The sequence below is a fragment of the Patella vulgata genome, chromosome 8 (assembly GCF_932274485.2).
Source record: "Patella vulgata chromosome 8, xgPatVulg1.2, whole genome shotgun sequence".
Classification (NCBI taxonomy): Eukaryota; Metazoa; Mollusca; class Gastropoda; family Patellidae; genus Patella; species Patella vulgata.
Genome location: NC_065886.2, coordinates 18805417 through 18833147, shown reverse-complemented (window position 1 = coordinate 18833147; position 27731 = coordinate 18805417). Strand labels below are relative to the sequence as shown.

At 33.4% G+C, this 27731-nt stretch overlaps 1 protein-coding gene across 9 annotated transcripts in view; it reads right to left on the bottom strand.

Moving 5' to 3' along the window:
- LOC126831182 (calcium uptake protein 3, mitochondrial) overlaps positions 1-27731 on the bottom strand; it is an 83262-nt gene that overhangs the window by 16192 nt on the left and 39339 nt on the right. For 3 of the 9 annotated variants that reach the window (XM_050561893.1, XM_050561895.1, XM_050561898.1), the window contains exons 5-7: positions 5801-5883; positions 3487-3510; positions 125-205 (exon numbers count right to left, since the gene is read on the bottom strand). In XM_050561893.1, coding sequence (XP_050417850.1) covers positions 125-205; positions 3487-3510; positions 5801-5883 — 188 coding nt within the window. The remainder of the gene's footprint in view (positions 1-124; positions 206-3486; positions 3511-5800; positions 5884-27731) is intronic. The other 6 variants (XM_050561899.1, XM_050561902.1, XM_050561894.1 and 3 more) reach the window with 3 other exon arrangements.

The following is a 27731-nucleotide window of genomic DNA, read 5'->3' as shown; positions in this document are numbered from 1 at the left end:
AATGGCGTTAGATCATTTTCAAATGAAAAATGAACAGCTGCAAGCAATGTTATGATAGGGATGATGTGAGGAGGCAGTAACAGCACGGCAAAAACAAGCCATGATCAATGTGATGACAACATACGGCCAAAAGTTCATCCAGTGCTTTGCGACCCCTTGGAACAAATTTTCTCTGATTGGACGGAAGAGCGAAGAAAGATTCCAACTGAAAATGACAAAATAATAGACATGTTTGTAAAAAATAATATATCTGATAAAATAACATAAAAATAATACAGATTTAACCAAAAATAAAAAATATCAAAATAAAACTCATTTTAATTGCAAATAGAAAATAGTGAAAATACACAATGGCAATAATGACAATGAAATATCAAGATTGAATTAATGATATTTTAGGCAAGGAAATTAAATAGGTAGTTAGTGATTATAGGCAATCAAAATCAAACTGGAAAATTAGACATAACTTTCTTATAATTGAATGCTGTTTATAGTATTCATTTCCATTTATGGCAATCAGACAAATTATACCTTGGCAAAAACTGCTGAATAAAAAGGTTTATTCCCTAAACAGAAGTTAAATATCCTCCTCCTTCACCCCCCATTTTTAAAAAAAATCTAATTCACCAGTATTCTCGGTCACCCAGACGCCAGAACCTCCAAGTCTTCAACATACGGAGGGTCTGGGAGTGTTTTCAATTGCCCATGCGTAACCAGGAGTTTTGTTTTTTATGTGGTTGATTATCCGGTATCTTTGGCCAGATCAGGTAAGAGAGAAATTTTACAATAAAAAAAAATTAAGTGTGTTGGATATTGAACTGCCAATGCAATCAAATGGATTTTCTGAAACGGCATTCTTAAATTAATTTCATGGGTGCCAACATCGTGTTTTAAAACTAGTTACCTCCCTTAGACTTTGTTTATGATAATGTAAAAGACTGGTTAATCTAGCAAATGACCTATTCTTCTCAAATGTCGACAACGCAGCCAGACTAATATTCGTAGAATATTTTTCTGGATGATAGAGACTAATTCACCAGCTGCATTATACATCATCTATCAATGCAAAAATCACTGATTTTAACACAAAGCTCCAATAAAAATTCTGCAATTTAGTGGCCAAATTAATTCTATTGTCTACCTTCATCTTTTATTTAATAATAATATTCACTTTTACAAAGTGAAAATCCATAAACTATGTTATTTTGTCATACAAGCACATAAAAAAAAGTCTTTATCAATGGATGTACATAACGCGAGATTTCCAACTCAAATTACTTTTAAGACAGAAAAAAAAAGATACTTCAGAGAATTGTTACAATCTTGCATAAGAGAAGAACAATAATTTCATATCATTGTCATTTAATTCTCACACATATTTTATACGTTTTCTTCTGAGTATGCCAGAAACAAACCGTCAGTAATTACCAACTACCAACAAAAATTGCCAGGGCTGCATTTACTATTTTGGTCTGTACCACAAGGATTGCATATAATGATTAATCATTTATCTTCAAACTGAGCATTCATATATTACATTAAGTTAAATATACATAATCAATTATTTACTAACAAATTTAACAAGTATTTTATAACCTTTGATAAGAATTATATCATGCAATTTTTGTTAAAATACAATCACCATCTATATAAAATAAATCATAATGCAAATAGGATCATTAGGGTTTATGAGCTATATAACTGACCGGTGTTTCCTACCTAAAAAAGATGGTCATTACATTAAGGAATGTCAATTTTGTGGGGATCTTTTTTTTTTCCTATTTCTTGGTAACACTAAATTATTTCAATACTAAATGGAACCTACATTTGTATTACGAATAAATAGGGTTACAAATATTTCACAACCAATGACACATTACCATCACTATTTTTATTAAATGATTGCCCATGACCCAATTCTTATTAATTTTAAGATATTTATTTATGAAAATAATTCACCAATGGTTTTAAACTATATGTACCATACCCAAAAATGTGTTATGATTTTTCAAAAAGCATGAACAAGAGACCTCTTGAATGAAAATTCTTTCAGCACTATAATAATAATGAAACACTGCGTTTCCAGGCAACAAATATACATCCACCAGCAACACTTTGAAAGATGGCATTTATTCAATTTTTCGTGGTCAGAGTGAGTAGATTTTGATTTATGACTGCAAAACAACCCCTTAAAAACTTTCACCCATAGATCACATTCAAGGTTTCAGTGTTAGGGACACTAACTCTACACAAAATTGACCAGTAAGTCTGAATTTCATTAGGGCTTCTGAACCCCTTTAGGACAAGATCAACTAGTTTGGAAAAAAAAAATAATCTGAAACACTTGAACAGTTGATGGACGAATCAACGCACAGGAGTGACAGTAATATATTCCCACATAAAATGTGAGTATATAAAAAGCAGTTTTATGGAATGCATTCGCTATATTGTCATCAGTGGGCATATGATTGTATTATGAAGGATCTTAAATTAAGGGCAATGAGTACTCTAAATTGCACATTTCAAAGCTAGCACTGTAAGTTTTGTTCGTAAGATATGACATTTTTTGTTATTTGGGGTGATAAACTACATATTAATCACCAAAACAATACCAATTTTATTTACCAACTATGTTCCAAACTTATGCCTGCATGGATTTTCATCAAACTTGGCATGAACAACACTAAATGCAAGTTCAAGAAACCTATGGGACACTTTTTGGCTATAGACAGTGGTTTGTCTGGTATCCATGGAAACGCCAAATGATGAGTTTTCTTGGAGTTCATGCTAAAAAGAGATAGCTATAATCCCTCCCTTAGATCAAAAGTAGAGGTTATAAGCAACATTTCAACAACAAAAATGTTTTAAAAAATATCTACGGCTAGTATTTTAAAATCTTTGTTTATTTATTACCTTCAAACAAGATTTTGTGATTTTCGGTATTTACTTCATTGCACTACTCTGTCACTCTCAAAATCATTTTATACATTCAAAATAGTAATCTTTGACCATCAAAAAACGAAAATCAGCAATGCTTTAGTCATGATAGAAGGTAGACCTGGATAATCGCGCCTTAGAGGGAATTCATTCTGACTTATAAATAGATAGATGTCAATGGTCCAGTTTGAAACTGTTGCTGTGGATCACATTACCAATGTGTGTACAATGTCATAATTTATTCAAGAACTGATCTAGGTTGAGGAAACCTTCTTGTTTTTTGTTTTTTTCTTTCCGCTTGCATCTCCATTATTGCACAACAAATAGTTAGGCTGTTATGTGTCCTCTAGGTTATTTTAAACATGGAACAAGGATGCAAAGTCTTAATAAGACTGGTGTTGAAAATTTAGTGTGCATCTTAGACTACTCATCACCCTTAATTAAAGTTAGTAAATTTATGAATATACAATTACAAAGCTAATATTCATAATCATATCTCATGCTTTTTTAAAAATTTGACTATGGTTGAATCACTTATAATAAGTTTACCTTTAAAGCAAGAATACCTGTCAACTAACAAAAATAACACATTCAAATATTGATTTGTTTCCCATTGCTAGCTATGTGAAATATGAAACATAATAAATCATATGGCTCACAGATCTAGTCTTACTTCTATAAAAGATTGGTACAATATGTTACATGATTGTTGGTAGGTTGGGATTGTAGGTGAGGGAAGTCTTATATCATGTGATTGGCGGATTTGTTCAATAAGGTCTTCCAAGTTTTCTGTTTGATGTGTGGAAGAGGTAGACAAGAAGAGATAATCACTTTCTAACATCTTTCAGAATATAGGTGCCTGATTCCTTTTGCTCTATAAGAAAGGCGTCCAACTCAGGAAGTGACAGATGAAGTTAATGCTTCTTTCATCACACATCATCCAATTTCAGACAGAAAAGGAAACAGACCGATGAGCAAAGAAAACAATTATTGCTTTCAAACAACTTCCGATCTCAAAATGTATTTGTTTGATAAAAACATCTTCCATTTAAATGGCGGAAAGTTCACTATTCTTGGAAGAGTCAAAACAAAACAGTGAAATTAGTTCATTTATATCTTAAAAGTTGTTAAATCTGAATATAAAAACAGACTATTCCTTATAGTGAGAAAAGTAATGGCTACATAATTCTTAACTCTAATTGGTGAGTTGGGTGGCCAAATGGGTTTAATCAGACATTAGTATGTGACAAGGTGTGGAGTTTTCTTCAGGTACACATTTTTCCTCTGACTTCATGCAACCAGATTAATGAAATAAAAAATATACCATGTTTTCCCAAATGTTGAGTTGTCATTAAATCCCATTTCCCTCCCTGAACACTGATTATGATTTCATATTTCATTTGTTAACATGTGGCCTTTGGGAAAACTTAGCAGCAGTATACAATCACGCTTTTTATATATTGTAACATTAAAAGTTATCTTTAAATAATGCATGCCAATAATTAAAAAAAAGCATGCAATATAAAGCTAAGGCTAAGGCCAAATGATGTCAAATAGAATAGAAAATTGTAAGATAAAAAAAACTCCCTCCTTTGATTTGGCAAATGATGTATAAATTGACGTTTTAACTTTCTATCCACCAAAAACATGTACATTCACACACTTACACTCTTAAATATATTGGTGTAAACTGTTTAATTGTTTATCTTTGTGGTGAATTGGCAGTCTAGTGGTGTGATTTCTATCATAACTTTGTCAATACTGAACAGAACTGAACCCTTTTTGGACTGATATTCCAATTAGAGCTTACACTTTCACAATATTGTAGTTTTCTAGGGATACCTATAGCACTAAATGAAGCATTGAGGCTTTAATTGTTGTTAAATGGCATGGCAGCAGCAACTCTGCTATAATACACTAAATATAAATACATGACAAATGAATTTTGTTCAGATAAGACATTGCAGGTACTGTATGGAGCCCTCGTACACGGATTTGTAAAATTATGAACTTAATATTAAGGGCAACATTATTTCACATGGCTAAATGAGACTCGTTGCAGACTCCTTGTGTTAACATGGCTTTCCAGTATATTTATCTTCAAAAATTAGTTTATTTTTATTTCCCTAACTTATAAAATTTAAATCTTGCTGTTTTTGTTTGCAGTGGGTCTTGTTTTGTTTGATTCAGAGATGTTAATCCATTTTTCAGAAAATAAACATTATGATGTTTACTAAGTCAAAGCTGCAGATATCAGTAGGGGTTTTTTTTTGTTTTTTATTATTTTGATAAAACTAATACCAAAACATCAGTGACATAAATAAACCACGCTTCTGAAAACATGCAATGGAAGCCATGAACACTTTTCAAATTTAACATTATATTATCAAAATTTTCAATATTTATTTTAAGCTATACTTCGAGGTTAAATCAAGTAATTTCATTTTTCTCATTCTACAAAGCACACAACAGATTTCTTCTTTTCATAAGAAAAATTGTAATTTATTATGATTAATCATTTATGACTGGGTAACGTGAACAGCACAGACTAGCAAAAATATATTACATGAAAAGATCTTTGCATTTCACAAAAGCTGGGAGATATATATGTGTGATGATTAATACAGCTAATATCACCCCCACCACCGAAATGAAGAGAGAAATCCAGAATCTAAAAATGTAACTTTCTGTGACTGTGTGCGGTAGTTTTTCTGTCTGCTGTGATATTTTTAGACCATAGCAAAAACAATAAACTCTCTTTTAAGTAACCTTATATCAAAATAATTTATTTTCTATGATATGAGAAATAGAGAGAGTATGATATCATATGGTGGACTGACGTAAAAGAAATAACAGAACATACCACAAGGAACTCTTTCTTGTCAACTATTTGGTTACCATCTGTATCAAACATATTGAAGGCGATACGGAAACCTGAATGTGGTTCTGAAATACACAATAAAATTCCACATACGTTGTAAATCAAAAATTTAACACCACACACAATAAATTTAACTCAAAATACAAAAGAAATATGACAAAATTGACATAACCAAGGCAAGTCAAAGTAATATTTGGAGTTGTTTCCCCTTAATTAGAAAATTCCTCCCTTTAATGTTGCTTATAATTTCCTTTGACCACTAAATGAGAGCTATGTAATGCCTACACACCCATCTATTTCTACTTAACCATTTTTTTACCTCATTTATCACTTCAATATTTGTATGTATGAAATATGTTTTAAAATTGAGCTAGTATTTTTATATAGCTTGAAGATATTGAACCACTTTTTTCCTATTGTTAATAATTTAAAATAAACATGAAGAGAAATGTGCAAGATCTACTAATCAGAATATACATACATACAGTATGTGTGGTTTAATTGTCAGTAGCAGGCCAATTAAGTAAGTCTGAGTGTTGTATCAGTATATTACACAATTTCTTGCTCAAGACCATTCAACAATTTAAAATACAGACACTATTCCGCATTACAATGAAATCTTCCCATGAGTCCAATATTTCAACGCTAATATCAAAGGATTTCATCACATCTGTATTTTAATTACCACAAGTTTTAATATTCAATTAGCACACACAATTTATTGGACCAGGAACTGGTACAAAAGTGCTACTCGTCTTCTTGTTTTTGTTGGGGGCAATGCTCTTCAAAAAAGCCTAAGCTATGCAAATTTAAGATTGATCGAAATGACATTTTCCATACTTGTTCCCTTGGACAATTGTAGATCGATTTACAAACTTTGATTTTGTCCGTACTTGTTTCTGCTTCAAACTTGGTAATTATTGCATAAAATTTCATGGCTTCACTTAAAAAGAATGAAGAAGTGTATTCCATTTCTTTTACTTCTATGGTTATTTGAGGCTATGTTTAGCTTCCGCAGATTTAATAATAAACATACTAATGGAGTAAGCATGTTTTTTTTTTATATCATTCAATAATCAATAGCTAACATTAGTACCAGGATATAGAAATAAAGTCAATGACTTTTTGCTGATGGCTGTATACTTTAGGGACTGGATACAACAAGGCTAAATCTAAAAGTTAAGACCAGCTCAATTTTAGTCAAGGTCATTGAGAAATAAGGTTAGGGCATGTGATTGTTGGCGAGATTGTAGGTTAGGGTTAGGCTAGGGGCTAGGTCCAGAGTGAACCACCCCGGGAAATCCTGATGAACTTTCTTGGCCAACACCGGGATCGAATACGAGACCTCCAGGTTAGCAAGCCAACGTCTCATCCACTGAGCCACGATGGCTCACATGAAATGAAGTATAAAATGTGGCTTTTGAAGAGCTGGGGTGATACAACTCCTATAGTCCCATGGAAGGAGCAATGGGGACATGAGTACCAGAGCTATCCCTCAAAGGTTTTAATGCCACATTAGGATCCTGGGACAGGCTGTTTGTTTCCAGTAGACAGTAACAGGGTCCACTAGAGATCAGCCAAGACCTTTATGTATGTATTAAAAAGACTTGCACATTACCTATCAATATCTTCAAAAGGGATACACATCAGTACCAAAAAAACATTCATGAATGACTACTCTCTTCCTCATGTTGGATCAAGTCTGATTCAATGCTATAATTGACTTTTAATTTTACACCTTGTGCCTGTGCTTCACTGTAAAGTGACGTTGTCATGGCCTCCGTTGCTTGCTGATTTTCTTGTGTCAGTAATTGTTTAGCCCACAATCATGCCAAAAATCAAATTTCAGTTGCATTAGGCCTCGTCAGTACTGTCAGTTAAATCAATGGTGCCTCAGTATAGTAACTGTAGAAGAAACCCCACTATGTATTTTGAATCCCTTACAAACTACAATATTGTGAAAGTTAAATCTCTTCAAAGAATGATTCAATTCTGTTCAGCATGCAATGTAAGCGACCCAGTGCCATGTATAAGTGTTAAGTAAAGTTTCTTGATGGGCCTCTTTTTAATCTGATTTGAATCCAAAGCGGGAGATTTTCTACCATTGATATTTTGTTTTTCATGTGCTTAATAAAATGTTAAAGGGCTAATCCCGATAATTTTTTGGAAAATAAAACTGTTTAAGCAACTAACTCAATATTTGTGATAAGTTTTCAAATAACTGAAACCCATCAGTCTTCATCTGAAAATGGAGACCGGTGTCCCAAACTGCATTATGCTGTGTCTAGATAAAACCAGACATTTATTGTATAAAAATAATGTGAAGGTGAAGTTTACCTTTCGTTATCAAGTACAGCATTTGGGTCATTCACTGTATAGACCTCTCAATGTACGGAAATCGATTATCAGGTCACTCAACGAAAAAATTGACCCGAAATCTTAAAAGGGTTACGTGTCCGGATAAGCAGTTTTGACAGTCACGTCCAAACGACTCAATATTTTGAGCTGAAATTTTGAGATAAGGTCCATACACCATTACCCTATATTTTGGCATTTAAATTTCATACATACTAAGACGTTTTTTATTTTGAGACTGTTCAAATAAGGGATAGTCCCTTTAAATAATCCATTGAAAAAGCATTTTAGCATGGAATAAGCCAAGATAAAAAAAAATATATACTGTCTAAAAATCCAAAGAATGAAATAAAATTGAACTTTGTCATAATAAAAAAAAGGTACCCTGTATAATGTATTAATTCTTCTGATATTAATCTAGGTCCAAATAGTTAGCCACATTTACCTATATAAGTAGAGATGGGTAATGTGCTAGAGGCAATGAATGCCTTTTCTTTCCATAACACTTGATACTACTTATCATTTGTGGAATTTACAGAGGGAGAATCTATTTACCATAAATATCGAACCCCAAGTAAATTCTTGGATTACCTTCTGGCAACTTCTTTCCTGCTGTTTAATCGCAGAGTCTGAAGGACAATTATTAAGTTCCTCAATGTTCTCACCACCAATGCCCATTAGATCAGCACTTAAGAAGCGCTCCTAACATCACGCAAAAGACAGACTGTCGGTTAGGGACACATTTTCATCCTGTGGGCACTCAATGGGTGTTTTTCAGGGAATCCAGTATTTTCTATTAAGATTTAGTGTCTTACCAAATATCCCCAACTTTTATTGGAAGTAACTACCCTATAAATACTTTTGTGGAAATGTTTCTTCAAAATTAACGAGTTCTCATTAAAATGAATGAATAAAAGCAAGAACAAGATAAAATGACATATTTATTTCCCGGGAAGTCTGGAATTGAGCTTTCTAAAATGCAAGGTTACTTACAATAAGAGTCCAGTGATCACCTTAAGAATAATAAATCTTACTCTTTAGGATACAATTAATAATGAAAAAGTACAGATATTCTGATCACTATGGGTCAATAATAGCAACTCATCTTTCTGCCTTCAGTGTTGAACTAATTAAGACATTCAGCAAGCCCCCAAGAACTCCATTTGGCCTACATTTATTTTAGTCAAAACAAGGTAATTCAATGTTCAGTTCTGGATACTACTACTAGATCAGACAAATACAATTATTTCAAAATGATGCTACAAAAGAGATGCATCGTTAATCCTAACAAGCAAAACCCCATACTGTAAAAGTGATACTAAATGCCCTGTTGGACATTTTTACCTAAAGTAAAGGGCCATAACTCTTATCGTTATTTAAGCAGGCAGTTTCAGACCACACACAAAAATCATGTGTCAACAAAATATTCAAATTCGTGCACCTCGTTATTTTTCATATTTAATTTCCGTGCGGTATTCAAATTTATGTCAGTAATACAAAATTTTCGCCAGCCCTAGTCGTAATATGACAGAATGAAAGCATGCCAACTACTGCCGACCCCTACTTTTAATCAAATTCACTCCAGTAACATTCCTCCAATATTGCCATATTTTTCGGGGTTTAAGTTGACACTATTTTCAGCAGAAGTCTGGCATTCGTCTTATGCTCCATTTCGACTTATATACGGATGGAGGTAAAAAAAAATTTTGGGACAGTAACTATCGCTCCATGATAAAGAGCAAGTGACATCATCTGCTAAATAATAGCACTTGACTCTGATCGCAAGCACTATCGTGTAAAACAATTAACTACTTACGCGATTCCAATCGAAATAATTATCGACAATTCCCAGCTTGTTTATTTCTTTTTTAAAAAACATAAACCCAATTCAAAATAATATCATAAACCCGAGAATATGCATCAAAATAGAATCTTTTCTCCGACATTTTCCATGTGATAATTGTCACATTTACATCTCTCGTAATTTCACTCGTGTGTGTGTGTGTGTGTGACAATTTAATGGATATATGTGAATATATGAATAGTTTCTGCATGTTGTCGACTGACATCAAGGAAATTAAAATGTCCGACAATGGAGAAACCCCCGAGTTAATCACTCTTATTGGATTGATACCTAATCTGACAAAGCAGAAGCAATGACTTTTGTTCAGGATTTGATTGATGAATTGGCCGACACGGGATTGGATTGATGAATTGGCCGACGAAGGATTAAGTCAGTCAATCAAGGCAGATTAAGTAGTTAATCAAGGTAGGTATATAGACTGTATCACATGGTAAATACGTTGACCTCTTAATTATTTAATCTATCTAACCTATTATCAAAGGTAATCGGCTTGAGTGGAAGATATACACTCAGTACCAGTGATGGGATTTTGCCCGTATATTCCGGACCTGTCCGAATCTTTTTTCCAAACGCCCAAAATTTTCCGACCGGGAATATGCCCAATCGGACATCAAGACATGGTGAATAATATTCAAAATTCCGAAATTAATATAGTTTACTGAGTGTATAACTACCACTCAACCAGATTATCGTCGATAATACGCTGGATTATTAGGTAATTAAGTGATCAACGTATTTATCGTGTTATACGGTCTATAAACCTACCTTGATTAACTACTTAATCTGCCTTGATTGACTGACTTAATCCTTTGTCGGACAATTCATTAATCTAATCTTAAACAGAACCCATTGTTTCCCCTTTGTCGGACTATTCATCAATCCATTATAATTTTAATCTTCGTATCAACCTCGTGGTTTCTGCATTGTCGGACATTTTAATCGCATTGATGTGAGCCGACAATATGTATAAACTAGTCATAGAAGTCACATATTGTAAGAGTATATAACGCCCAGATCAATAGACAGTCATTGTAATTCGTCTGCGATATCACTTTGGTGGAAGCGAGCGTTAAATAAAGCTATTTCACACACACACATATCCGAAAAATACAAGACATTGCTAGCACAAGGTTACAGCACTCGGAAAACCTCGGCAGATGCCGTTACTCTACATCTAGCTTCGGCTGAGTGGCGGTAAGTGATATGTACCTACGAACTTGCCGGTTTTAGAAAGAAGTTATCAAAATTGCATCGTTCGAAGCGTTGTCCTTGTTTGAAGAAAATCTGATTAGATAAATATCACTTACCGTCATACAGCGGAGGCTAGATGTAGAGTAACGGAATCTGCCGAGGTTTGCCGAGTGCTGAACTGGTATTAGAAATCTCGCGAGACACGTGAAATTATGAAATGAATACGTGACTAAATTCACGCTTCAAATGTCGAAGAAAAGATTCTTTTTTGATGGCATATTCTCGGATTATGATCATATTTTGAATGGGGTTAATGTTTTTAAATACAGAAATAAGTAATCTAGGCAATGTTGACGAATATGTCGATTGGAATAGTGTAAGTACTTAATTGTTTTAGACGATAGCGCGTGCTAGAGTAGAATGCGATTATTTAGCGGATGGTGTCATTCCTCGTTGTGGTATAGCGACGTTTATTGCCCAAAAAATTTCGGGATATCATATTCTTACCCACTGTACATAAGTCGTAACGGAGCATAAGACGAATGCCGGACTTCTGCTGAAAAATGTAGCGACTTATGACCCGAAAATACGGTAATTTTGGAGGAATTTGAAACAGTACAGATCGGCAGTAGTCGGCACGCTTTCATTCTATCGTATTACGAATTTTGGAGGAATATTACGGACATAAATTTGTATACCGTACGGGAATTAAATATGAAAAATAACGAGGTGCACCTATTTTTATATTACGGACAAATTTGAATATTTTGTTTACACATGATTTTTGTGTGTGGTCTAAAAACTGCCATCTTAAATAATGATAAGAGTTATGTCCCTTTATTTTCGGTAAATATGTCCGACAAGAAAAATTTTGAAATCCCATCACTGCTCAGTACACTATATTAATTCTGGAATTTTAAATATTATTCACCATGTCTTGATGTCCGATTGGGCATATTCCTGGTCAGACAATTTAGGACGTTTGGAAAATAGGGGAGTTTCGCACTTGTATGCAATTGGATCATCTGACTAATTATAAGCATAAACCCTACAGACGACTGAAGACTGATTTTCAAGCTCCTATATAGTGTACATGTTTGGTTTCTAAATCCAACTGAAAAAGGTACAAATCTGGCCCTGGATATGGTCATAAAAAGTTTATGATTAGCAAAGGGTTCCAGCAAATGAAAAAGCACTAAAAACACAATTTTTTATTTGTCATATTATTTGCCTACTTTAATGATACCAAATATCAAACACAGTTTTAAAAAACGCCTATATCTATATACTATATATATATGTAACAGTTAAGTATAGACTATAGGTATTCAATTCATATATGGTAAGAAAATGTAGGTCAACATAAATTCTGATGAATGGAGTCTTTTTTGTAAAAAGTCTAGACACAGTTTATATACACATGGATGTTGCATATCAAAATATTGCATAAAAAAATGTGTCTGAACTATCTACTTTTGACAATACAAATAATGAATTAAATGAAATAGTCATCAGCTAGCAGCAATGCAAGTGAGGCAAAGCAACACCCTCCTAGTCTGCTGTAGCACCAAATTTTTATGGAAAGTGGTGTTTTTCTCTACACCCATCAAACATAAATTCCCTTTAAAGATGCATAATTTAAGATTTAGATAAAGAGCTTGACGTTTTAGTTATAATAGTTTAAAAATAGACAATGAGAAATTAATATATTGAAAAATTTTCTTATGACTGTTTGAAGAAATAGCGTAGATTGTTCATTATTGTAGCATCGGTACTTGACAAACCAGACTTAGTTTCAATTGACCATTTTATCATTAAATTTTTAAATCTCGCCTATGATTAAATGATAAATCCATTTAAATCTTGGCAAACAGATTGTCTAGAGAGTTGATTATAGAGAGAGAGAGAGCGAGAAATGGGGTTTACCGTCCACTCGACACAAACTAGAACATTTCGGGACCAACATATGGTTTAATTTTATTTCAATAATGCGCTTGCGCGTAGGAGTCTTTAGCAGTGGGAGGAAACCGGAGGACCCAGAGAAAACCTATGAGGTTGGACAGGCGACCCTACTCCTTGTCACGTACAACAGGGGATTCGAAACCACGCCAGTCGACTCAATGACAGACTTTATGATACAGCGCGCGCACGCTAACCATTCAGTCATCCAACCCCCCAGTTGATTATAGGCTTGTCATGTTAATTTTAGTGTCTAAATAATAATTTATATAAGATTTGAAGCCAAATGAAAGACCTGCAATAAACAGATTTAGCTCATAATGCATCTTTAAATTTAGATTCTTGTCCATCCTTAATGAAGAATAATTTAAGTTGGCTGCCTACAAACACTGTTCAATCTGAGATACAGTGAGGGGCAGACAGGCCCAGATTATAAACTTGTACCTTTGAATGTTTATATAGCTTTAAATTGTGTTCTGGGACTTTTTTCTTGGTTTCCTTGCATTTAGAATGTTTAAATATGCATTATGAAAGTGATGAATTGAATATAAGTAAACAACAATCTCTTTGTGAATCAGTACATACATGAAGGTATAAGTGTACATCTCATAGTTTGTGTAGGTGTACTGTTGTATTTCTCATGCTAAGTAATATCTATTACAGCTATCAGTCATAGCTTTATCAAGGAATACGGATATATTTGTACTATCTTAAGTAAGGTAGTTTAAAGATGTCCAACTTGACATTTCATGTTTACCTATCTCACAGGTATTTTAGGACCTGATGCAATGTGGATTTCCCTGTCCTAAAATAAATCTTATAGTCATCATCCCATTCAAAACAATCTGGCAAAATCCATTCAAAGATTGATCAATTCTCATCCAAATTACTTCATTCACAAATAATTTGAACACAAGCAACACACACGGGTAATGAGATCGAATAAATTCCAGTAAGTAAGTAAAAACTTTTATAAAATACTAAATTGAGCAACAGCCTTTCAAGTAATTTGCTTTATTAGGTAGATCATCATTCTAGCCACAGAAGTGCAGGGGGACAGACCCACACATAAACAATTACACAAGACAAATCTACGGACAAGACACCATATGCAGAAATCACAAAAAACAAACGCACATATCAGATCAAGTGAATAGATCTGAGGGCTAGCCATAAGCATCCATTATGGTAACAGACTTCACTGAAAATGAAAAACTAACGAAAAGGAAAGCAACTCAAGAAAAAATGAATAAGGGGAATATTTCTCAAATGTTTTATAATACTAGTGTGAGTCAAGATCGGCTACATGAAATATAAATGTAGGCACATTGAAGGAAATTACGTTTACAAGTAATGGGTGCTAATAGGAGCTAACTGGTTAGGATTAGTGTTTACAAATCTCTGTGGATAAAAGTGTTATAAATATGTTTAATTATCACTCTTGGCCGTTGCTGATCTGTGTAGTGGAAGAAGTAACAAATTGGCCCCACTGTTTTATCAGATAAGAGAGAGTGAGGGAAGAGGGAAAGTCTCTGGTCATTTTTGGGATCAAACCAGGGACAACCAGAGGTTAGTGAGCCACCATGGCTCCCCATGCTTCTAGAAGCTGATAAATGAAGTTGACATCAGAAATAAACCACCAGTGACACAATACTAATGGTCACACAGTCAAAGAAAATTTCTAGGTTCCTCAAATAGATCGCATATGTGACTTCATTTCTTCTTCAAGCCTGATACCACTTCTCGTTTGAGGTGTTCACAAAGCTAACAACTTTCTGTTGTGTTTTTGTAAATCTCTGATTTAGCATAAAGTTAGTTATTGGAAATTGTAAGACCATGAATTGATCTAGTTTACCAGTACTATTTTCAATAAAAATGTAGGTTTGACTGAACAGTATGAAGTTTATGCAATCTGTTTAACACAGGTGGAAAATATGGATTTAATATACATCAGATAAGGTCTGGCCATCAGACTCAGAGTTGTTTGTACACGATTAACATAAACCATAATATAGAGTGTTTGAAATAAAGATAAAAGCTGATTTTTCTGGCAAACAGCAAGGTATGACTAATATTACATCTATAACATCTCGATTATACCCACAAACTGATTATTTTGATTAACACCCAATAAAAATATTTTATCGTTTACCACACTCTGCATTCTCTCATCTGACAACCGAAAATTGGAACCACACGACCATTGTGCAACAAAATGTCAGATACATCGGTGCTGAGCAGTTACATTAAAATGTAGTCATATATTGTCATTACCCAAGTCCAACCTTCCACCTCAATAGGCTAAAGGTAGCATCCAATTAAAATCTAATACACTGGAAGCTTGATTGAAAATAAATAGTTATTGATAGTGCAGAGGAAATTTAAAAGTAACTTTTTTGAAAGTTCACAAATGAATTGACTTTAAATTTTCCTATATATTCTTGTCTTTGAAGAATCTGTGTGCCACCTATAATACAAAATGCAATCATTGAGTATAATAATCGGCATATAGCATGTAATCAATTATTTACCATATTTTATTCCATCTTAATAATTCCAAACCAACATGTATTTGTGATAGTTAAAAATCAAGATTTTAGAGATTGTATCTCTTTAAGGGCGTTGAGTAGTCTAAAATGCACATTTTAAAGCTAGCACTGTAATTTTTGTTGATAAGATATGACATTTTTTTGTTTTTTTGGGTGGTAAACTACATATTAATCACCAAAAAAATACCAATTTTATTTACCAACTATGTTCCAAACTTGGCCCAAAAGCGTGATAATAAAGGGTGCCGATGACAATAAAAGTCAAATTTTCTCAGTTATGCCTGCATGGATTTTCTTTAAATTTGGCATGAACAATGCTAATAGTAAGTCCAAAAAGGCCACTGGTCAATTTTGACTATTGACTGTGGTTTGTCTGGTATCCATGGAAAGGCACAAAAAAAAAAAACGATAAATTTTCTTGGAAATTCTATTAGTACATGCTAAAAAGAGATATCGATAATCACACCAGTAGATGGAAAGTAGAGGTTAAAAGCTACATTTCGACACCAAAAACGGAAAACATCAACTCAAAGTATTCTAAAATCGTTCTTCATTATCTACCTTCAAACGGGATTTGGTGATTTTGGGTTAATTCTTTGAATATGTTCACAACAAGTTTTAAAATACAACAATTCAGACGTAAAAAGTAAATATCTACTTCAGTGCACTACTCGGCCACTCTAAAAATCATTTTATACATTAAAAAATAGCAGTCTTCGACCATCAACAAATTAAATTCAGCCATGTTCCAATCACGATAGATGGTAGACCTGGATAATCGCATCTTAGAAGGAATTCCTTATCTAGATAGACGTGAATGATCCAGTGTGAAACTACTGCTGGAAACGGCCATGATTGTTTACAGCGGATGACGTGAATGGTGTATACGACGTCATAATTTATTCAAGAACTGATCTAGGTCTAGTTTTGTTTTTTTTTCAGCTTGTACCTCCATAAGTATACAACAAACGGTCGGACTGTTATGTGTCCTCTGGGTTATTTTACACACGGAACAAGTGTGCAAAGTCTTAATAAGATTGGTGGTGAAAAGTTAGTGCGTATCTTAGACTACTCAACTCCCTTAAAGTGTAACCATCAAATTCCCTTAAAATTAAAACCTTCTTGAAAGGTAGTCCCCATCACTATACCAAAAGCTTCAATCCAATAAGTGCAACAAAGGCATCAATGAAGAGGATGTTCACATGTAGATATTTCACTGAGTTGGCTTACTTTTTTATCATGTCTGTGTTCTGGGCACAATTTATAAATGCTCTGTTGGAAATTCTTGTATCATGTTTATGGATTTTTTAACGACTGAAAATCATAGATGTAAGTAAAAATGATTTCCACTTACAGGATGACAGTTTAGGTACCTCGTAAATACAATAGAATTAGAACACAAACCATGGGGTAATTTCAGAAGAATTTTAAGTTATTTTCCATCAACTGTGGCTCATACATATTTTATGATACAACTTTTCTTTTTAAATTATGTTTTTTCATTATCAGGAATTTTAAGTTTACATAAACTCACATGTAAAGCTATAGTTTATTACAAACCAAGTCCTTGTGTTTTTTTTGCTCAACTCTTATTTTGAGGAGTTGCAGTTTTTCGTAGCCCAAACACATGAAATTCATAGAGATACTTGCAATGAGAACATATTGCACATTTTACTTCATTGTCAACACATGACGAACAAGAAGTGTTATTTTTTGTCAAAGAAGAGTCTCTTATATATAATAAAATCAGATTTTGAGCACCTTACATGTCAGATGAGACATAATGTATTAATAATATAACATTGCCCGATCAAATCACGTAGACTAACTAAACATCACAAACATGGCCTAACCTCATGACCTCTCACAAATCTATTGCCGACTTTTATCGGTAAAAAAAGCACCGACTACTCCCGAAACTTGGTTTCAAAAAATAATGTAACATTTGAGAATATGACATCAAAGAGGCACATGTGATCATTATACTAGGGATGTGCTCCCTAGAGAGTAACCAAATATCATGGGCCTATAACTTGCTCATAAAGCACATAATAGGATAACCTGAAAAGCCTTCATTTTTCCTCTGCCTGAGAGCACATCATGCACGCAAATTACTGACATTTAACTTAACTTGCCCTCAAGCATATAATACTTCCAATATTGTTTAGATTGAGCAGATTTTCTTAATGAATTGTGTATATCGAGATGTGTTCAGAGTAAAAAAAGAAAGAAAAACTGGTGTCCTTCAGCTTATGATATTTGATCTTTCTGGTATCTGGTCATGTAGCCCTTCAACTCGACTTCAGCAGCATCATACTGACATTTACACCTACTTTAACTCCTCCTAGAATCCTTTTTTAATTATCAACAATTGTCCAGAATAAAGAAAAACATTGAACATTTTATGATGTTATCCTTGCGGAAGGCAATGATTTCAATGTTCAAAATAAAAGATCATTGCCATAATTTGTTTCTTTCAAAACAACTATACTATATTTAAATAGTCAATTGCATAATTTCTGGACAAGAAAGTGATCCAAACTTCCTTAAACATAATTTAATAACTCATAATTCATTAAGAAACAAATAATTCACAGATAAATGTAACATATTCTGTTCCATACAATAATGGCTATACCCATATATCTTGAAGCTAGACATGTATCTGACCCTCAAATACTTTATCAAAATTGTAAAAGATCAGAATTTAATTGTGAAACATTAATTTAAAAATACAACAAGATTGTTTTCACCACAGAAATATGCGGTGATGAAATAATTCTGTGGTGTTGGCGCAACACTCTTGTTACAAAGTAAAATGATTCTAGTAAATGGGCAGGTAAAAATTTGTTGGCCAACGGATTTGATATTGGAGATAATTAAAGACAAAGGGAGATGCTGTATTTATATTTTGTTCCTCACTGTGTTATACTGAAAGAGAAGCAATTTCAGATGAGATATTTGCTCTTGAATTTGATTACCATATTTCACTTATATGAATATGAATGTAATAGACATTAGACATAATAATTCGCATTGGCTTCATGTTATTTTTGAAAGATTTTCCATAATACAAGTACCTGTGTTCAAACCCACAAGAAAGATATTGCCAACTTAATAACATTTTATATATATATGTATGTAATTAGGGCAATTAATTAGGCAATCAGATATGTAAATACTTAGATTATCAGTACAGAATCACTTTTCACAGCTAATTTACTAATATCTAAATATTTATAAAATGATAGCTAAATTAAGTAACAACTGTTTATTAATGATAGAGTTGAGGGCAAAGGGTCATCAGGTAAAAGTTGGGTATTTCTATGTTGAATAGCCACTTGAAAGGTGGTTGTATTCTTACCATTACTCAATTCATTTAAAGAACTTAAGATAAGAATGACCACACCATTGGAGGAAAGATTTTAACCTGCTATGGAACAATACCTGTTAATTAATACATATTGAAGATCACTCAATGAATGAGTAGTGGACAACTGGGCATTAAACCTGGATGACTGACCATCTGCCCATTTCTTCCTCAAATGTTGACTGTTGTGACCACTCCTATTCTTTTACCATCATATAATTACATTTGCTAGCATGATTCAGAAATATTAGCATGAAATCTGAGCTATAATCAAAAGAAGATACTAAATGAAAACAATTGGAATGAGGGTTAGAAGAGGTTTATAATTCATCTCAACATACATTCCAACACCTTGATAAGTGTATTTAGATGTTAGTGTATTGATAACCTGAGACTATCTCTACTATTATTATTGTCTAAACCATCTGTTGACTACTCTATTTGTATAAGTCTATTTCTATTGTTAACATTTGCATTGTAAGCTACCATCAAATTTTCTAAACCCGAGTCTGGAGCTATCAAACAATATAAATTTGCTAGGCTAAAAAATACCAAATTTTTATGCTGTAAGTTGTGACTGGTTTTGGCTAAATCAAGACTACAATCATGCATCAATCTATATATATTCAGTTATCAAATACCTTCAAATTGGTATGTGACGTATACCGGTACTCACTCTTATCTTAGAAGATGTTTGTGATATTAGCCTTGAAGTTGATATACACCATAATATTAATGTTAAGAAAGAAACAAATGAAAACTACTAGGCAAAAAACTCCTGCTGCAAATTTCATGTATTTCAGCTTTTGCCCTAAACATAAAATAGGTTCTAAAATAACAAAGGCATGTAAAATGTATCTCATTTAATATTATATTGAAATCATACAGCAGTATCGGAGAATTCCAAAAAACAGATGTTTGTCCAGAAAAATGATTAATCATACCAGGAGTAAAAGAATCAACTCAGTATCCTTAGTATCTTAAGACTTATTTATGGCTATGTAAGCGTTGGTAATAAATGTTTAGACTTTTCTAATTATAACAAGCAATATCTACAGTAGATATAAAGCATATTCAGTATACTTATAATAGAAAGAATACTGTATGCAGTATACACCACTATCTTTTTGCAACATTTATTTTAATGACCATTTTTTTGTAAACTTGCCCAGAATATTTTAATTGTGTAGCAGTGGTTGATTACATGTTGCATGACAGAAAATTACCCTCTGTCATTTCAAAACAGATAAGGTAACAAGGGTTATTTTAAGTATATCTATGATTCATATCAGCCTATGCATATACACTTGTAACAAACATGCATAGACATAGTGGAGAAATCAGGAACTTCTATATATGAATTTAACCATGTACTTTTGATGCATGTTTGATCATATTTAGCTTTCAATCCTCTTTTTTTCAAAATAATGAATTAAGATTTAATATCCAAGAGACATGTTTTGGCTTTAGTTGCAACATGTCTATAGTTGTCAAAATAACAAGTTTTAAATAAAAATTAAGTTGTATAATGCCAATGTAACTTGATAAATATAGGCAACAGTGGTATTTTATATAATCACTCATCTTAATCTACATGTATCATCTCACAATGCTTCAGTGAATATAAGTTAAGTTTCAAGTCCTGCTAAAGGGGGGCTATTCTTGTGATATCCATTATAATTTTTTTTTTTAAAAGTTGAAAACAATAAATTCTAAACACTTAATTGTACAAATCTATACATTTGTTATATTTTTTTACATTCTCTATCCTTTTCATGGGTGCTGCCCAGGGCTGTCGGTAATTTTTCACAGATGATTAGCAGCACTGCTAATCAAAAAGTCCAATTTTGCCAAATTTGATTAGCAAATTTAAAAATTGATTAGCAGTTTTTCAGTTTCAACATAAAACACCTAAATAACAAGATTATTTTAATTTTAATTGATAACAAATGATTAGATTTCATTCTTAATTTTTTTTTAGAATTTTAGCACTTCTACAGGTAGCTGTGAACATTTCCGAATGAATGTAGACTTTTGGTGAGGCCTTATGTCTGGGCAGTGACTTCTTATTTCTTCGTTAGAAAACAATTTCGTCTGCTTTTTATCGTGTGTTATTATTTTTGTTCAATCGTAAGCACGCGGATTTTACGAATAATCTCGATTAACTAGACGCACGCGATATAAACAATAATAGTTTACGAGAATTCTTACTTTGATTTCTCATTTTACAGTACATTTACACATATTTATTTTTTATATTTTATTTACAATACGTGGGGGATACACTGAATTTAATTTTTTTCAAATTGAATACTGATTTAATTACTCGAAATTGACATGTCTCGCAACGTAAGTGGTACTACTTGATTCCCTATTTCCGGTTTAATAGTCCCGATTCATAGAGTTATGTCCCTGTATTATATAGCATTGTTATATAGTATAATGAATTGAGTCTGGGTAGTTCGAGAAGAAAATGTCACACGGAGAATTCCGTTTTGTTTATAAAATTTATTTGATATTTTATATACGTTGAAAGCGCTGAGAAATGTGGATAAATCTTTGTGTCAATATCCAAAATGACAGGCATGTTAACTGCGAATCAAAAACGTTAGATTTTAATTTTTGATTAGCAACAGACAAAATATGTATCGCAAATTGCGCTGCGATACTGGTTGTCGGCAGCCCTGGTGCTGCCATTACTGCTTTCCATAGGTATTGTACATGGCAAATTGGGGGAGTTGGATGGTCGAATGGTTAGCACGTGCGCGCTGTATCACAAGACCTGTCATTGAGTCAACTGGCGTGGTTTCGAATCCCAGGTTGTACATGACAAGGAGTAGGGTCGCCTGTCCAACCTCGTGGGTTTTCTCCGGGTCCTCCGGTTTCCTCCCACTGCTAAAGACCCCTACATGCAAGCGAATTATTGAATAAGATTGAACCATGTGTTAGTCCCGAAATGACCTAGTTTAAGCCGAGTGGACTCTCTCTCTCATGGCAAATTAAAAGTATAATTTCAATCCTGATAAACAAAGAAATACTAATGTTTACGCTTGGTGGACTCCATGGCTGTCAGTCTGTGAGTAGTACTCACTTAATCAGTGTTTCTGTTCTTACACACCTTAAGATGATATCCTTTGATCTCCAAACATGTTATAAGACATATCAACTTGTAGTGATGTCATCAGATTATGATATCACACATCAAATATTCATTGTCTTAATTACATGCCTCATTCTGTATTTTTATAGATGATGGTTTAAAACACATAAAATGCTTTTATCATAGCAAAAAAATCAAGACTTTTTTGTTGCTGGATATGTATTTGCTTATAAATTTTAAGAAATATACAATTTATTTATTCTTCTACTATTTGAAACCAATGTCATGCCTGGAGAATTAACTACACAACAGGAACAGATTTACCTTTTCTTTGCGTCTGCTTTGAATTTCAAGAGCAGACAGATCAGATGTGGTAACTCAGTTGGAAACTTCGAACAGCAGACACAAGTAAATGAATCAGTGGGGAAAAGATGAAAGTTCATATCCTGATTTATTTATTGACGAGTGTGAGGTGAAATAATGTTCAGCTGATGTTACATCAACGTCATCTGATCTCACTTCGAAAACATTATAACAAACTGTTTAAGCATTCTAAATTGATTTTCTTCTATGGCTTTCCTTAACTGTCTGCCAATTTCAGGTGGTCTTGTTCTCCTTTCCTTTCTGTTTCTCATAGTGCTTCAACACCCTTCTTTTTTCTCTTATTTATCCAATTCCATTTAGTCATACTCTTCATGTGGAAATGCAACAAATCCTGCCGTATACTGAGTTGGTTTCTCAAAGCATCTGTAAACCATGTGTGACCAACATTGCCATAATATTGACACAAGATCTTTGCTCAGTAAGGAGGAGGGGAATCTTGAATTCTTAAAATGTACCGCCAGATATTGTCATAATATAGTTAATTGATGCTATGTCGATAACTTCTTGTGAATTTCCTAGCAAGGTTTTTTTTAGTGTTGGTGATCCGAGTTTAGCTTGGGATTGTGTTGTTTTCATTATCTCCAAAGAGATAAATAATACCAAGGGCTACCGGTACGTGCGATCTAATTCTCAGGACTGTCTATTCCTATTATATAGGTGATGGATGACGATTACAAAACAAAAACTCTGTTGTATTATTACGCAGTTCTCCACCACACGTTTATACTTTAAGACCAGCTTTCATGCAACATCTTTGATGAGTTAGTACACATCAGTATGATTTCTTGTGACCTAATCAACTACCATATTTTCTCACCTATACAGAGAGAAGAAAGCAGAAGATTTGAATTTGATGATTTATGTTCAGATTACCAGCTAGACAATACAGAATGTAAACTTTGCTGGCAAGAATTCTTGTTTTAATAAAGAGACAAATAGGAAAGGTATATCATTAACAAATATCAGGCAAGATGAAGCATATCTTGTTACCACAAGGCTAAAAACTTAACAATCTTCAGGCAGTTGGTGAAACCTGTAAATGTCGCCACTAATCACCTTTATGTCTACTGGATGCTAAAAGATGAAGCCGACATTTGATTGTTCTACAGCCCAATTTAACAGTGTTTGGGTTGATATGCTGAGGCATCCAGTGCACCTATTTTACACTCAATTACACAATTTGTTCTGGTTACACATTTAGTCAACAACCCAGTTTGTTTCTCATAAAATCAAAGCAAACAGTAAATTAAACAATCAAATTAGTTTGTTATCATGAGATGAAGTGGCAAAACTATACAGACATCATCAAGGCTTGGCATCTTGTTGAAACTTCTCACATCCATTTTTTTTTTACCTTAATAATTTTAACCATAAAGAGTAGCAAGTATTTTCAACAGGAACACCCTTGTTGACTCCAATCAAACTGCTTAATTTAGTTCCTATGTCTATTGTCTTAGGAAATCGTGCCTTTGCTGTCATCTTGTACACGGTGAACAGTCCATATGCTAATTACACTATTTTGCCTGATTACACTATTTTGCCTATACCGTTTTTTTAGGACTTCGAATTTTGTCTAATGGTTTGGATTGTTCATACTTGGTTTTATTTTATTTACTTGACATCTGACCACAAATACCAAGCTACAGATTTCTAAATATATGTTCCATATCTTGCGATCTACAGAAAATAATACAGTCTCATCATTCAAATGGTGATGATGAATATCCAAGTAAAATTTTTCAAAACATGGACATGGATAATGGTTTGATAATGTTCAATTTCCCGAAATAGATGTTTGAAAATGTTTATCTATTTATAGTATTGAGCTAGAATATGAATGTAGACATTTTCACTGAGTACAGAAATCATGCTTCCACTCATGGACTTGACAATGAATCTAAATATTAATTACTGAAAGCAGAAATCATTTCTTCAATACACTTCATAAAAACTAATCTTGGTCATTATCAAAATAAAAGTCTTTGAAGTATATTAGTGTTAGAGGGTTAAAGATACATTATGTAAGATTTAGATAAAGAGTTAGCTATTCTAGCTATTATAGTTTGAATATAGATAATGTAAAATTAATTATTTGAAACTTTCATTCAAATTACTCTATTGCGAGTGCAGATATTAGCCTTTGAAGGTTTGACAAGACATGTGCAATAATTTCAACCACTGTACTGGTTGTTCGAAGCTAAGTCTCGCTCCTCCATTTTTAGCTTAAATCAAAATATGGCTGAACTGTTCTAATCTATTTAATATCGGAGAAATCCTATGCCATCGAGAGTTGATTATGGTGTGGATAAGTTAATTAATGTCTAATGTCTAATTAACAAACTAGAAAACATTTCCGGCCTAAAGAAAGCCCTGCAAATGGCAGATTTAGCTCTTGCATAATGTATGTTTAACTAATCATGTAATCACAAATTAATCAGGAAAATGGCAAAGTTCATATTATTTTCGTAACCTGCAGAAGTAAGTGATTATCACAAATATTAAACCACTCGTACAATTGAAGTCTTGTTTAGAAAATCCAATCATTAGGCTATATGGGCTATTTCTTCACAATTTGGCATTCAACATTGGCATTAATGGACTATTTCTTCACAATTTGGCATTCAACATTGGCATTAATAGTTAACCAGAGAGAGAGAGAGAGAGAGAGAAATGGCGTTTAACATCCACTGGACAAAAACTAGGTCATTTTGGGACTAACACATGGTTCAATATTATTCAATAATTCGCTTGCATGTAGGGGTCTTTAGCAGTGGGAGGAAACCAGAGGACCCAGAGAAAACCCACGAGGTTAGACAGGCGACCCTACTCCTTGTCACGTACAACCGGAGAATCGAAACCACGCCAGATGACTCAATGACAGACCTTATGATACAGCGTGCACGTGCTAACCATTCAACCCCCCCCCCATACTAGTAATCTTATGATAAAGTACATATACCTTGATCGGCTTTTGTCTAGTTTGGGGGACCAAGGGAGCAGAAACTAAATTTTCGGCAAAAATTTCCACAATGATTGACATTCCAAACATGACATGCAAATTCAACCCTATAAAATCAGACTATTTTCCTAAGAAAGGTGGATAGCCGTCTGCCAGCAATACAACATAAACCAACAAAATAATTTCTACCAAATCCTGATAATGAATGAAATGGAGTGTAACTTCTGCTATTTCTGCACATGAGCATACATTATGCAGTGTAATATGAGGGACATTTTGCCCCTGATCCCATTCAAATGACTAGATGCTGTTCCTTGCCAGGCCCTCCATCGTACACCACTGACAAATTACGCTGAAAAATCTTGAAGAACTTTCTGTACCCCAGTCCTCGAGGTTAGTGAGCCTAAGGGTTAAACCATGCAAGTTTGAAAAAAATTCATCAATATCTTTTCTCTAACATTTGCTCAAAAGAAAATATCTCTAACCAGATATGATTTCCCTTTATCACACCTCATAGTCATTCAAATTATAAGAAGACAATTTATTACAAAATACGTACATGAAAGGAAAATCGTATATAGGGGGTGACTATTCTTTTTTACTTGATAATTGCTAAAACAAAACCAGCATTGTCCTAATGTCTGGGTCATATTTAGATTCTTTTTTTTTCTTTCTCTTACTTTTTGTTCTTGGTTCACGCCTGGTGAGGTTCAGTCACCTTTTTATTGTCTCGCTAGTGTTTTAACTGATGTAGGTAAAATACACCAAACAGCGGGAAGTCAAAATAAAATCCTCAGGTATTGGCCTTTGATCTGCGCAAGAGATGAAACTGGCAGCTCGAATAATTAAATCTACGCTAACTATATACTATTAAATCAGTCTCTTCTATCGAGGTCTACCACAAATACTCTAGCACTACTTTAGGGTTAAAAAATGTGAGTATTATTAAAAACTCTTCCATCATGTAAAAACAAACTTATTTGGCACCTCTAATTATTTTCTCTAAATTACTTGTAACCAGGCTGATTCTTTATCCGTGTAACATTTCATTGATAATGATAAGGTGTACCCAGTGACTAATGTTTTCTGTCAACAAATCCAATATATCAGTTCAAAAGGTAGGCTACTTGCTTGGTCCACACATGATATAGGTTTCATTGGTGCAACTCTTGTCATCCCTAATTATACATTATAAAATGGCCAATAAACATAAATTATGGTAATTCACAGATAAGTTTACCCAAGAAATGTTTAAGTCTGCTCAAAAGAGAGACATAATTATGTTATTGCTACTTGTGATAAATCTGTTTTTAGACCTCCTAAGATGAGTAGTCTGCTCTGGTAGGCAGATTTTTTTTGTCTCAAGTCATTGCATTCTTTAATCTTTTTTATATTTTTATTTTTGACACAATTCTAATAACACCACTTTTTCTGAAACAACAAAAGTTTTCACTATTTTCATTGGTGTTCTGTGTGCAATAAAATAGTCATGTAAAGCAATAACTGATGAGAGTAAGACACACAATCATTGTTTCAAAGTTTAACTGACCAGGTAGAGTGACATTAGGGTCAACCTCACTCTAACAGATGGTGTGACCTCTTGTTAATAAGTGGAAAATCACTTGACAATCAAAATCATCACTCAATTCAATTCTCAGGTAAAGCACACCATGTCCTTATTATGGATTCTGGCATTAAATTTTATATCTGATTAATTGCTTTCGTTAACTTTAGAATCGTGTATGAGGGAGGTACTTTACATCAATTTTATTATCAATATGTGTTCTCCAAAATATGCCACCTGGAATCTAGTTCTTCAATTGATCAAGAGGGCAAATTTAGTGATTAGTAGTAATCAATTGAAACACAAAAGTTGCTTTTCCCTGGCATCACTATTTTATTTTTTTATGATGCGTTCACTTGTTATTGTTAGATTATCCTGAAATTTATCCTTTGCACGATGTGGTCAAAAGACTGTACTTGTCTATATTATTAGTATACAGACATGCACCTACTCTTTACATTGCCAAATAAATAACGTTAGCCAATACTACTTTCTTCAGAAGCTAAAACACGAAATTTAGCCGCAAAGCATTATGCCAGGCGATAAAGGTTCATGTTGTTGTTTATTACATACAAATTTAATGTCCAATACATTATAGGATATTATGGACAGGTTGAT